General features: G+C 43.8%; 1 protein-coding gene and 1 long non-coding RNA gene across 2 annotated transcripts in view; one reads left to right on the plus strand and one right to left on the minus strand.

Annotated features, from left to right (window-relative positions):
• Positions 1-15150, plus strand: part of LOC142466031 (uncharacterized) — a 78745-nt gene that overhangs the window by 50015 nt on the left and 13580 nt on the right. Inside the window, exons 10-13 of the mRNA XM_075570654.1 lie at positions 2745-2858; positions 3142-3229; positions 3601-3773; positions 4184-4291. Of these exons, the coding sequence (XP_075426769.1) occupies positions 2745-2858; positions 3142-3229; positions 3601-3773; positions 4184-4291 (483 nt within the window). The remainder of the gene's footprint in view (positions 1-2744; positions 2859-3141; positions 3230-3600; positions 3774-4183; positions 4292-15150) is intronic.
• Positions 1-15150, minus strand: part of LOC142466038 (uncharacterized) — a 183049-nt gene that overhangs the window by 36503 nt on the left and 131396 nt on the right. The window lies entirely within an intron of this gene.

Here is a 15150-nt window from a genome sequence, read left to right on the forward strand (position 1 = left end):
TCAGGGTGTGTCAGCTTCAGGTTTAGTAGTTTTCCCTGTGTCTTGACATCAGCTCTGCTGTGTCTTCTGGCAGAGCTCAAGGCATGTTGTGTCTCCAAAGGTCAGCTCACAAGTGAGCTAAGGAGTCACTTCCTATCTCAACAGGCTTTTGTAAGCAATCTAAATCAGGCAGGTGGTGTTTATTAATTGACTACCAGCAGTTAACCCCCACACTGCTAGATTAAAGGCACATTACTTGAACAGGGATTACTCCCCTGTTACACATGGATTCCTCAAAAAAAACCATAGGATACAATCGTTGACGAATTGGTAGAATCCAATCCTCAGATTCCGCAATCCGTTGGCGGATTGCCGAACCCACAGATTGGATTGTTCAAATCCATCCACGGTTGCAGAATTCACGTAGTGTATTGGGAATTATAATAAAAAATCCACAAAATGCGAATCGCCTTTTTTGAGATTGATCTGCTGAAAACCGCAGACCAAAGGAGCCGTCCGATCCACTGCAGATCCAAATCCGCCCCCAAAATGTGTCCATCTCTACCTCTGACATGTCTTGTAGGCAGAAATCCATAACTGTATATTCAGCCACGAAATGCAGGAGCACTTATAGTATGTGATGGCGTCCTAGAGGTGTTGGGTACATTTTATGAAAGTTCTTCTGTTTTGAATATATACAGATTCCTTAAACAACTCTTTGGGGATCTAACAGAGGCACCTAAGAAATGCAAATTGTAATGAATACATTATTTTTGAAAGCATCAAAATATTAGTTAGTTTCGATTTGCTTGTGGAAGCCAATTGCACTGTTACATTTTTCACAAGCAGTTTTCTGGTCGGCGACTACAGGGGAATGACACCATTATTTAATTTTTTTAAATCAGAAATACTTTTTTTCATTAATTAAATAATTTGGACGTTTTTTTACAAGGCATATCTGATGTATTTTGGTGATAAGAGTGTATGCCAGTCCTCAAAGCCCCAGGTAAATTATCAGCTCAGCTAAATCTTTTCTTTGCACAGTAATTCTGATGCCATCATTCGTCAGACAGATAAACATAAGAGAAGCTGATCTGCCTGCGCCCCGCATCCCGACAGCAAGTGATACCCACTCATTAATCAGAAGATAGAAATAAGCAGGGTTTTTTTTTAAGATAGCTAGGTGCCGGTGTCCGGCTGCAGGGGAAAGCGCGGGCCTCTTACCTTCTCCTGCTCCTCGTGCGTCGTCGAGTTGTCGTGATGTCATGACGCTGTCACGTCATGGCAATGTGGCGCTATGTGATATCACAACATCAGTTGACGCTGCGTATTTGTGGCGAATCTTCGTCAAAACCAGAAGATGCCGGAGATGAGGAGCAGGTAAGAAAAAAGGTGATGGTAGGTACTGTACTATCACAAAAAAGCCCTGGAAATAAGTACAACTGTTATTTTCATGTTTCTAATAACCAACTAATAACCAGAGACTCTCATATCCACCACCAGCTTAAATTCTTTCAAATCTAAGGCTGTCTCACACTTTAATCTGGTCTGTAACTGTTTCATACGCTCATAATATATATTTTCTTTAACTGTGCATGCAATGTCTTGTATATAAATGTATACCTTGTTCATTTATGTAACTGTATTTGTAACCATGTATTATTTGTTTTACTCTGTGCCCAGGACATACTTGAAAACGAGAGGTAACTCTCAATGTATTACTTCCTGGTAAAATATTTTATAAATAAATAAATAATAAATAATTACAACTAAAAAGTTGTTTAAAAACATTGTTTTTTGACCCGATATATTGAACATCCCCAGTGAACGAATGTTAGTGACACATTCTTACATTGCTGTCTCTTAGGGAATTATTCATTTAACTGTGATAGTGCCAATCTGGGCAATATTTCCAAGGGATCTTCCATGCCCTAGTGCCCCGATCGGCACTATCGCAGTTTAATGAATAACCCTTTAGTGTCAGTATAGCGCCTCTTTTACCATAACTGCGCCAGCTTGTGTTGTAGGGAGGAGATACTTGACGTGAATATTAGAATTGTGCTAGATCTGCACCTAAGCACGTTCTATAGTGCCGTGCGCGCGCGCGGACTTTCAGTTGGCCGACGTCAGTCAGCCTTTCTATAGAAGGGCCACGCGCGCGCACGGCAGGAAGAGGGGAGCCAACAGACAGCGGCAAAGATGAAGAAATTCATCTTTTCGCGCCGCTACCTTCACTCAAATGTATGTATATATGTGTGTATGTGTGTATGTATGCGTGGATGTGTGTGTGTGTGTGTGTGTGTGTGTGTGCGTGCATGCGTGCGTGCGTGCGTGCGTGTGTGTGTGTGTGTGTGCGTGCGTGCGTGCGTGTGTGTGCGTGTGTGTGTGTGTGTCAGCGTGTGTGTGTGTGGGTCAAGGATTGTAAAACAAAAACAAAAAATATTTATTAAACTTTTTTTTTCTTTAAAAAATCTATCTATGACTTACTTTCACTAACACAACCCATGCACACACATATACTCACACATACACACACATACACACACATATACACACACATATACACACATATACACTAACCTGCAGCTCCCGGCTCTATATACATGAAAAGCATGTGGCACGTGCACGCGCGTTCGCATAGGAACGCACGGCCGCATGCTGTATAGAACAGCCCTAAGGCTGTAGAAGAAGGAATCCCTTACTGCACATTTACAGCTGCAGAATAACTGACCTATTGAACAGCAAGATTTTCACTTTCTAACCAGCCTGAAAATGACGGTGGAACGCATTATTTTGTCAAGTATGAGATATACGAGAGTTCCTGTGCAGTGAAAAGTGGCAAAGTGTGGCAAGAATGTGACTACAAGCGATCAGAAGCAGTAAGTCCTGGTTAATTACTTTTTACTAATCACTACTTAATCCTAATTAATTAATTTTATTTTCCAGTGACAATCAATTCTTATCATGAGATGTAAATGAGATATGTTTCTGTAGGCATGTTACATTTTTTTAGTGTGCTACAAAGCACTGTTTAGCTATAGAGAATCGGTTCCTATCCTGTAATTATAAACAAATGATAAAGGCGAGGATACTACTTTCAGATATTCAGTATGACCCTTACCCATTTTGCAAGTCTGACCTCCTCTTTTTCTGTTTGCCCAGGAGACCGGTGCGTGCTCAGCACATGTTCTAATCAATAAAGAGCTGAAGATCAATGATGTTATTTTTCAGAACTGTAGCTATATTGCAAGTATGTAAATCAGGACATATAAAGAGTGTTTTTAATGATGCCATAAATCTTTTTTCTGGTTATAGTACAGTACTGTATAGCCAAACCTTAAGATTCATGTATTAAGTTAAAAAAAAGTGCTGCAGTTTGACATTTCTCAATGAGAATAGGGTTATTGAACTGTACACAATGTTCGTATCCCAGTAGCTATCTGCACTATTTCACTTAGTGTTACACGCGGTATCCATAATTGATAAATTATACATAATTATTCAGGTTTGTTTAAGAGGTGTCAGCTCAAGTTGCACATGCATTTAATCTTTAATGCCCTGAAAAGCTGTAACCCTTGAGTACTGATGATGTGTCCTGCACTATCTTTGCCCTATTTTCAGTATTAGATCCTCTGACTTATAGTTACTATCCGTGTCGTGGATGCTGGAAACCCATAGATTTCAACAGTGTGGAGTTGTTGCGCATCGTGAAAAATGCCATCGAAACCATGACCTGGATAGGTTCTCATCCCTTCCACTTTGACCTTGAGGAGATGAAGAATGCCTCTAGGCAGGTCTGTACATCTGATAGCAGGGATTTGCTACCATATGCCACAAGTCACAGGGGCATGTACTGTATATCAAGATGGACCAAACATTTTGGTCTACCTCAATTTAATGCAAAAATAAAATAACACTGCATCGGTTATAGGAGCACATTTGAATACATCTCTGTTATGGCACTGACTATATCCCCCCTTAACTCCTCCTATGGCCAATTCCCAAAACACTCACTGGCACAAATGGAGCAAAGAAAACTTAATACATTAATGCAAAGTGAAACAATGTCAAAATGATGCAATTTGCACCTGTTTCTGAAGCAATGCTCCATTTGCAACATGTAATGCATACAGTATACTCCACACACAGGACATTTAGTTAAAGGACTATCCCAGCAAAACTCCCATTCTTCATTGTGTTCCAGGTGGTGCATGGATGGAATTATAAAATGGTATATACCGTCAGACAAACAAACTGTACGAAAAGTGAAGTACCTGACCTTACACCACAATGCAAGATTGATACAAATGGGGTAAGTGCTCTCTTTGTTATGTGTTGTGATATTAGGATTCCCTATAGCAGGGGTGCGCAAACTGGGGGACGCGAGATTTTGTTGGGGGGGGGGGGCGGTGGTTGCAGAGGCCCCACGCTCTTCCCTGAGGCATTTAAGCTAAATGCCGGGGGTCTTCACGAGGCCTCTGCAACCTCAACTTACCGGGGTTCTGTAGCCTTCTGGAAGCGTCGCCATGGCAACGCTGCATCAAATGACGCTGTGGGGTCATGTGACGTGCACGTCGCCATGGTAACGCGTTGTCAAATGCCACTGCAGGGTCACATGATGTGACTTCACATGACCCGCGGTGTCATTTGACGCCAGGTCACAGAAGTGGTGGCGCGAGAGCTGGGGCTGTCGCACAGTGGGGCGGGGGTGCGCAGCTCCAAAACCTTGCGCTCCCCTGCCCTATACCAATGTCTTTAAAAAGCTTTTATGGTTAAAAGCTCCCATCTTGAAAATCTTATAAAATAAACGGAGGATACCTGGCGCTTAAAGAGTCACTGTGTCCTTTTGAAAACAGTCCAGTCTTTAAAGAGTGTCTCAAAGTCCAAAACATGAAGTGGATTGCTGTAGTTTTTCTTCACTGCTGCAGCTCTTCAATAAACCTGAAATTGATACAAGGGTACACCATTGCGCAGTACTACTGATGTTGGATGTTAACCCCTTACTAACAACTTCCCCAGTGTGGACTGAATACACTTACAGGATTGTTTCTTTCAGGATACAGTGGAGACAATCTGTGCTTTATTCCCTTTCTGTTCTTATACACCACGAATCTCCTGGGTGCTTCCTTTGTCTCTTGGGATTTCGTGATTCCTAGAATCCCCCGAACTCCACGAGCCCCCAGACAAGGAATTGAACAATAGCAAACAAAGGGGGTCACAAATTTAATTAAAAAAAACGGCTTCAACAAGCCTATAAAACGGCTGGTAAACCTGCACTAAAAACAATGGATGATTTACTCACATGTACTCACATATGTACATGCATAACAACACTTCGTAAGGATGCCGTCCGCAGCTTGTGCCTCCTGTGTTTGCTCCGGATGAGAAGGGCTCTCTCACAGCATAACTCCTCCGGTTGGTTCTGATAGAGTCTCTCCCCCCACCTGGCTGCGTTCCGGTTTACAGCCAAGGGTTCTGGCAGACTCCTCACCTTTCAAACACTGATGCTGCACTGCACTGCTCACACGGGATCCTAGCTCCTCCCACCCTAACGCGTTTCGTGACGTAGGCACGCCACTTTCTCAAAGGAATGAGGAGTTGTAGCTGATCTATCTTTAAATACCCTCTAGGGATAATTAACTTTGCCAGTAATGAACTAATATGCAACATCTGTTAGTGTATGCTTGTCCGCTATTAACCAATGAGTATCTAAGGGAATTGACACCTTGGGATTCAAATACACCATATTCAGCAGACTTACAACTAAACGTGATACAACATGTTAGTGCATATATACATCCTAATGAAATCTATACTTGCTAAAACGGACCAACCCTGTGTGGATAGGGCTAAGGGCATTATTGCAAAATAAAATGAAAAGGGCATATAATCTGTTTATTCTTTTAGAAATGAAGCCAGATCAAATTCTATGTTTAAACCCTTGGGGGCTAAGGTTTTTAAAGTATATATCCAAAAACTTTCTTTTTTGGATAAATAATTCAATCTATCGCCCCCCCTCCAATTAGGTTTAGGACAATCTATTCCTTTACATATTAAACCTTTGGGATTTTGATTGTGGGCTATTCTGAAATGATTGGAGACACTATGTGTCTCCAGACCTCTTTTAATGTTATAAATGTGTTCTGCTAGTCTGCGTGTCAGTGGTCTTCCTGTTCTTCCCACATATTGGAGTCCACATGGACACTGCAGAAGATACACACAGAACCTACTTTTACAGTTGATAAATGTACCAATCTCATACGTTCTATTCGTTACTACAGAATGAAAGCTGGCACATTTCTCACTAAAGCTGCAGGCCGTGCACTTTCCACATACAAAATAACCTTTAAAATCAGACAGCCAATTGGAAGGTTTATGCTTCAATCTATCGTTTGGACAACTTGGTGCTAACGAAGATTTTAAATCATTAGCTTTTTTATATATGATCTGGGGTTGTGGGGGTAAAATGGATTGTAATATGGGGTCTCGCAGAAGGATTCCCCAATGTTTTTTTAAGGTTTTTGCTATTTCCGGGGCCATACTATTATATTTTGTAATAAATGGTATGAATTCTCCTTCTTTAACTTTTTTTGTTTTCTTACGATTTATGTCAACTAGTAATGCTCTATCTATCTGATTCACTTTCTCAATAGCTGATTCTACTTTATGTTTATTATAATTTCGTGCCATAAACTTTAGATCATTAACCTGTTCCTCATATATATGTTTTTGAGAGCAGTTTCTTTTTATTCTCAAGGCTTGTCCTTGTGGAATATTATCTACCCATCTTGGGTGATGATGACTGGACGCCAAGAGATAAGTGTTGGCATCCACTTCTTTAAAGTATGTTTTTGTGTGCACAACATGGTTCTCTACGTATAAGGTAAGGTCTAGAAAATTTATGGACACAGGATGACTGTTAAAAGTGAATCTAATATTGCAGGAGTTAGCATTTAGATAATCCTGGAACTCAGCTAGTTCTTTTTGAGTGCCCCGCCAGACGCACAGCACATCATCGATATATCTTTTCCAGAGCACCAGGCCTGCACCGAACGGATTGTTCCCCCAAATCTGCCCATGTTCCCACATGGCCATGAACAGATTGGCATAGCTCGGTGCAAACCTGGTACCCATTGCGGTGCCGCACGTCTGGAGGAAGAACTGCCCATCATGACTGAAGTAATTGTGCTGGAGAATGTATCTAATACCACTCAGAACAAACTCCATTAGTGCAGAACTTACTTCATTGTCTTGTTCCAGTGCCATCCTAATTGCTTTTAAACCTGTTTCGTGCTCAATGATAGTATATAGAGACACCACATCACATGTCATCCAAATGTAATCATCTTCCCAAGTGAGTTTTTCGACTACATTCAACACGTGTGTGGTGTCCCTTAGATATGATGGAACTTGTGTGACATATTTCTGTAATATGTGATCTAAGAATTGAGACAGGTTTGAGGTTAAGGAACCGATCCCCGAAATGATCGGTCTTCCCGGGGGTCTGATAGGGTCCTTGTGAAGTTTGGGGATGAAGTAAAACACTGGTATTTTTGGCTCCTCTACCATGAGAAAATCATGTTCTTTTTTGGAAATTACTTCATCCTCCAATCCTTTATTTATAAAAATGGAGAGTTCTTTCTTAAATTGATCTGTGGGATTTTTCTCCAATTTTCCATATGTGATCTGATCACTAAGGATCCTATTGGATTCTTCCTGATAATAACTTGAATCCATAACTACCAGACCCCCCCCCTTTGTCGGCTGCTTTGATTACAATGTTGTTATTTTCAGCTAAAATTCTAACTGTCTCTTTCTCTTCTTTGGTCAAGTTATGTTTTTTTATCTTGAAGGAATCCCCCAATGTTTCCAAATCTCCAACAACCATATCTGTAAAGGTGTTTATAAAATTGCCTTTCATTGCCCTCGGGTAAAATGTTGTTTTGTTTTTAAATGGGGTAAGAGGAGGTTTATCTTTAGTTATTGTAGTTGGGCCTGACATGATTGATTCCCTACTGACTGGATCTCTCAAATAATATTTTTTTAAGATGAGTCTCCGAACGAACTTCTGAACGTCCACATATAGTTCAAACATATTAGGCCCCCGCACAGGAGCGAACTTTAACCCTTTTTCCAGGACACTAGTTTCAATCTTTGTAAGATTATGTTTACTTAGATTGAAAACACTTGTCTTGGCTTCTACCAATTGCGCCCTGGATTTGATCTTTTTCTTTCTCTTGTGTGTTCCTCCTCTTTTCCCTCTGAATTGTCTGCCCTTGACCTTTTTCTTTCTAGTTTCCTGTTGTCCCCCCTTGTTTGTGTATGTTTTACTTCCCTCCATGGTTCTCGAAATGGTTCGTTGTCTCTGCGTCTCTCTAAAAAATGAGGGTGTCCCTGGTTGGTTCTACCATGTGATCTATCATTGGAACTATATAATGGAGATCTATCTCTGTAATCCCTGAAGACTTGATTATCATCGTCTTCTTTATACCTTTGAAAATCTGTCCTCCACCTATCATTTGTCTGTGCTTTATTTTTAAAGCTACCCTGTTGTTTTTCAGGTTGGGATCGCTGTTTAGGTTTTTCTTTGGTGTTACCACTATGGTTAGGAATACGATGTAATTCTTTTTTATCCTCTTTAATAATTGTTATGTCTTCATCTGGAATGACCTCAATTGTCTCCATATTTGATACACTTTTATCTCTTTTCCAATTTCTTTGTTTCCCCTCATCATAATCTTTTTTGTCCCTTATAAACTTTTTCTGTTTATTTAATTTGACTTCTTTACTTAGTTTCTCCATTCTTGAGATAGTTCTTTCCTCTAAGGTTTTATATTCACTAAGCTCCATAAAGGGTTCTAATTGATCTTTAATTTTGTTTATTTCTTCATCTAAGATCTCCAGGGTAACACTTCTACGTTTAAGTAGTAGTGCAATAAGCCCTAATGAACAGGTATCTAAGATGTTATTCCATTCATCTAGAAAGATTTTGTTATCTTGGTCGCTAGTGGGTGGTTTTTGAACCCTGAGACCCCTTGGAATTCTCTTGTGTTCTATATATTTTTTAAGAGTGAAAACTTCCCATTTTTGTCTTACTTCTTGATTAAGTAATTTTTCTAATTTAGTGAATTGTGTCTAAACTTTCAATGTCTGGATCCATGATTTCTATGATTATTACAGAGTGCTTTTCCTGGTAATGTACAGGTTAATAAAAGCTTCAATCAGACTTAGAACTTTTGAAACTAATTTTGACAGATTTATTATAAATCATTCTTCCTGGCAATGCACAGGTTATTAAGAATCTATATTAGTGTTAGGGACCCTTGAACGTGGTTTGCCGTGCAGTTGGCTCAAGGGCTTACAACAATTTGGCCAAAATGTTAAACTAAAAGACCATTTTATTTATTAGTTATTTATACATGTATATTTAGGCACTGTACCGTGTATAAGTTTTTCAGGATGTGCACTGAGCTTTGTCTGTGTTTTATGTTATGTCTCTGGTTTTAAATATATATATTGCCATGCTCAGTAGCACTCCTCTGTGAAACTTATATGCTTATATATATGGTGTGTACATTTTTTATCTATTCTAATGTAGCAAGCATTTTTGTTTCTATAGAAACCATTTACAAAGTCACACCCCCTTCCCCTTGTGAGACTCTTGAGCCCTGCCCTCTTTCTAGCAGTGCACCAATTGTATCTAGTGACTGCCTGGTCACATGATCTTGCACACAGAATTTTGCATTGTGGCAAAGCTGTTCTGCAGCAATAACTGAATTAAATAACCCAGAGCAAAGCGATCGATTACAAGGAAATGGATCGATCTGCAACTTAGCTAATCACTTGTCAGTGTGCAGATTGTATTAATACACATATTGAAAGGAAAAAAATTAAACATTTTAAAAACTGCAGCTTTAATCGGCAGTCAAGATCTTGGGGAGCGCCGATATACATGAAAAAATACAAGAAAAACACACAATAGTGCAATATGTCTCTATCAGTATATAGACTCAGTCTTCAGAATCCAGCAGGGTGTGTACTCACATGTCTCCTGATGAAACCGGTGAGCCGGTGAAATGCCTTGAGTGGAAACCGCCTTCACTGTGTAGGACGCCGCACACAGTGTTACTTGTTCCCGTGTCAATCATCCGGGAATCCAACCCGGAAGTGCGGGAGCCAAGACGAACTTAGACGAGAGACGAGAGACGCGAGCACAGCTGAGGAGAGGAGTGGTCACCACCCACCAGGACGTATAGGGATACAGCATTTGCCACTGATTTTGGATATGCATAAAAGGAAGGGGAATATGTGAGTACACACCCTGCTGGATTCTGAAGATCGAATCTATACACTGTTAGAGACAATCCACCAAAGGGCTTGAGCTGCAACTATCACTTGAATTTGATTACACATCACAGAACTTTTTGCAAATTGATTGTATTTTTATGATTTATTTGCACTGATTATTCCCTAGTGTCAATGGGTACTTTTTTTCCCTTATTATACGAATTGCACTTAGTTTGGTTTAAGCGCCTGTAGCCCTTTTTGTGAATCCTAGATCGAAAGGAACTACTGGTGTTCTGTATATACCTGTAGGTTCAGGAGCTCTGAGCCTCCGCCATGGGAGAGCCTGGGGTCATACCCTTAACTATCATGGTGCAGCGCCTCCACTTACCCAGGATCCCCATATTAGAGAATCTGCCCTGAGTAAGAAACATACAACAGTTTGTGCAACAGGCAACCTTTTACTATTTCAATATGTAACGCAAGCTTATAGAATATACATGACACGTCATAACCCTTATACTCTATATATATATCACATCATGTAAAACACACACACAGTGGCTCAGCCACACCTTGTTGGTATAATGTCTTGTACACAGGTGGCTCTGCCACTCTCCCTAGGAGTATGTCCTGCAACTAGTGTCTGTACAGCATAGTACGCTGGCACACTGGTGCCCCCAATTAGTTAGTGGGAGGCGGGATCAGCGCCTGATGACCGGTGTAGGTGCACTTGCTGATTAAAGATACCTTCCGGTCACTACGGTGACCACACCACTCCACACAGATACCCAGTGTTGCTCCAGCCTTTCGCCGACACTCCGTGATGCTGTGAGGTCTGTCCGCCAGACCAAGATGGCGTCCGCCACTCCGCAGCTGAACCGCACTAAAGGATGGGTCCCTAACTACTACGGCCGTCCCTACAAAAGCGGCACCCTACGATGACAGGGGTAATGCTCCTGGGGGCTGGGGAATGTCTCTTACCTAAGCGGAAGGGTCACTGACCCTCCGCTCGCGCACACGAGGTTCCGCCACCTTCCTCCTTCACCTCTCACTCGTGTGTCCCACCGCCCACACGCATCCTGTTTCCTCTATCCAGAGTCTCGCAACCTATTGGTCCCCAGCCTCAGCTGACTCTCCCACAGTTCAGAGTTCAGAGTGCAACTCCCAAAGTCTCTCCAGATTGGTTACCGTTCGCGCTTTCCTCGCGCATGCGCAGCCTGACTCTTACCCAGTGACCTTACTGACAAAAGAACAGTATGGCGCTTCTTATGTCAGTGACAGCGCGGAACCATCATAATATATATACACATCCTTACATTCTCCCCTCTCCAGATTCCAACGTCCCCGCTGGACTACCTAACCAACATATGTGTGAACTTATTTATACCGCCCTCTCTTTCCTAGATCAGGTTACACATTTCGTTGAACAGTACCACCATAGCTTGCATTCTATGCCGAGCCCACTGCTGAGCCTCATAATGGGGTGCCCCAAATTGATCGTATGCCATTCGCATGGGAGGCTGACTGGTTCTTTGACTTCGCCGAGGTTGATTCTCCTCTGCTTCCTCTGCAGAGTATCCAGTTTCGTCTGGTATTTCCATCTCCACCCTTGAGGGGTTTTCAACATTATTAAAGTCTCTTTGGGGTGTGAAACATGGGCTTTGTGGATCTAGGGACTGACTCACTGGAGTCAGATTATCAATGTTCGGGCCAAGAGGCTCTTTACCCGTAGCTCCTTCGGGAGATGCCCCCGCGGCCGGAAGGCCCCTTTGAGAGGTTCCTTCCATCGGATCTTCAGAGGTGGCAATTTTTACAGTCTCTAGGCCATCCTCTGGAATTTCAGCTTCTCCATCTATTGGCGTAGCAGAAAATTCTAACTCATTGTTCCCTACTTGAGGTATGGGAAGTAGATGATTCCTATGCCACACTTTTACGCGGCCTTCGGAGTCCTTGATCCGATACACAGGAAGGCCAGGCATTTGTGACTCCACCTCGTACACACCTTCTCGCCACCGGTCCGCCAATTTATGTTTCCCAGGAACACCTAAGTTGCTTAAGAGGACCGCATCCCCGGGGTGAATTTCCTTGTGACGTACTTTGTGATCATAGCGTCTTTTATTTCCCGCATTCAATTGTGCTGCCGTTCGTTCAGCCAATTTATAAGCCAGCTGCAAACTGTCCCTCAGTCGCTGTACATATCGAAAATGCGTCCTATTGGATACCCCATCGGTAGATATCCGTAGTCGCACATCCACCGGTAACCGGGCTTCCCTTCCGATCATCAAAAAGTACGGGGTGTACCCAGTGGACTCATGCCGGGTACAATTATACGCATGCACCAACGCTTCGACGTGCTTACTCCACTCCGTCTTTTGTGGGCTTGTCAGTGTCCCCAACATGTCTAACAAGGTGCGATTGAACCGTTCGGGCAACGCATCCCCTTCGGGGTGGTACGGTGTAGTCCGCGACTTGGCAATGTTTAGTAATGTGAGCAGTTCCTTTATCAGTGTACTCTCAAAGTCCCTGCCCTGATCAGAGTGAAGACGATTTGGTAATCCATAATGAATGAAATACTTCTCCCACAGGACTCGGGCCACCGTTACGGCCTTCTGATCTTTCGTAGGGAACGCTTGGGCGTACCTGGTGTAGTGGTCAGTGATCACGAGAACATTACTCACGCCCCCACTGTCTGGCTCAATACAGAGAAAGTCCATACACACCAGATCCATGGGGCCCGAACTTTTCAAGTGTGCCATGGGAGCCGCCCTGGTGGGCAGTGTCTTTCTTTGTAGGCAGCGGGTACACCTTCGACAATGCTGCTCCACGGACTCCCTCATCCTAGGCCAGTAGAACCTATCCTGTAGCAGCCCATATGTCTTATCAATGCCCAAATGGCCATGGTCATCGTGAAGAGCCCGAAGGACTAGGGTCCTCAAGCGTTCCGGTAGAAACAGCTGACGCCGATCGGGATGGTTATGATATGGTATCACCCGATATAACAAACAATTGTCCATTTCGAACTTCCCAAACTCGTTCAACAGGAGTTTCACCAAGTTCTTGGGGGCTTGCTTCAGTACAGAAGGATCATCTCGTTGTACCGCTTGACGAGCCATCTCCACTATGGGGTCTTGAGTTTGGTAATGCACTAGATCCCTCCATGAGATGATATTGTCTTCCGTGATATTCATCCCTTCTCGACCTTGATAGGCCCGAGGAATGGCTCGCGACTGGCATCCCAAAGAGTCAGCAACCCGTAATTCCGAGAATGCAACCTGGTTGTCGACTATCGCGGCCACGGAACAGAGAGCACGAATCCCGGGGCCCGGAATTTCTTCCCACACTTCTTCATCAGGGGTAGACTGAAGGCCAGGTCGACGCGACAGAGCGTCGGCACCTATGTTGGTGGGTCCGGGTTTGTATTTGAGGTTGAACCTATAGTTGGCCAGGGCAGCTAACCAACGGTGTCCAGTGGCATCCAATTTGGCTGATGTATTTATATAGGTCATGGGGTTGTTGTCCGTGCGTACTTCGAACTGTACCCTATACAGGTAGTCATGCAGCTTGTCCACCACGGCCCATTTTAGGGCCAAGAATTCCAGTTTGTGGACCGGATAGTTCTGTTCACTAAGGGTCAAGCTTCTTCTCGCATAGGCCACCGGACGTAGCCCGGTCTCATACTTCTGATGCAATACCGCTCCCAGCCCGCTAAGGCTAGCATCGACATGTAGGACATATTCCCGTTCTGGATCCGCATAGGCCAAGACCGGAGCCTGAGTGAGGCTAGTCTTTAAATTCAGGAAGGCCTGTTCACATTCGGGGGTCCATTTTTCCCCAGAGGGCGTCTGCGCCGTGACCCCCTTCCTCTCGGTTTCCCCTGGGTACACCCTTAGAAGATCGTTCAGCCGCTTTGCTAGAGTATCCTTCCACGAACCGCCGATAATAGCCACAAAATCCCAAAAACGACCGCAGCTCTTGAATATTTTGAGGCCTAGGCCAGTTCACCACCGCTTCTATCTTCCCAGGATCGGTGGACACCCCTTCAGCCGATACGATGTGGCCCACATCCGTCACAGAGGACCGACAAAATTTACATTTGTCCAGAGATAGTTTGAGGCCTTCCCCCTGAAGCCTATCCAATACCTTCATTAGTCTCTCGGAGTGTTCTTCTAGAGTCCTCCCAAACACTATAATGTCGTCCAGGTACACCAGGCACTCTTGCGGGTTCAGGTCTCCGAGAGTTTTTTCCATTAATCGCTGGAACGTGGCGGGTGCCCCGCAGATCCCTTGCGGCATGCGGGTGAACTGATAAAACCCCACGGGGCAGATGAAGGCCGTCTTTTCTTGGTCCTCCTGCCCCATGGGTACCTGGTAATACCCCGACCGGAGGTCGAGTACACTGAACCAAGTACTTCCCGTCAGAGCGTTCAATAAATCTTCGATTCGGGGCAGCGTGTATTGATCGGGAATGGTGCGGGTATTTAGGGTTCGGTAGTCCACGCATAAGCGTACGGTCCCGTTCTTCTTGCGGACTACCACAATGGGCGAGGCGTAAGGACTGCGGGACCCTTGCACGATCCCAGCCCTCTCCATTTCGGCGATTAACCTTCTCACTTCGTCTACGTCCCGTGGGGCGAGTCGTCTAGAACGTTCCCGGAAGGGAGTAGCATCACTCATTCGGATGGTGTGGCGGGCACTGCGGCTGCATCCCACATCCATGTCACTGGTGGAGAACACCTGTTGGCGCTTTTGTAACTCGATCCGCAACCTTTCCCTCCACTCCTCGGGGAGCGGAGAATCCCCAAAGTCGAATTCTAATCGGGATCCGGAGGTATGACCATAGTTATGGGGTCGCCCCGTTACGCTCTTTTCTTCGGGAGTCACAGG

Source organism: Ascaphus truei, chromosome 14 (genome assembly GCF_040206685.1).
Source record: "Ascaphus truei isolate aAscTru1 chromosome 14, aAscTru1.hap1, whole genome shotgun sequence".
NCBI classification, from domain to species: Eukaryota; Metazoa; Chordata; class Amphibia; order Anura; family Ascaphidae; genus Ascaphus; species Ascaphus truei.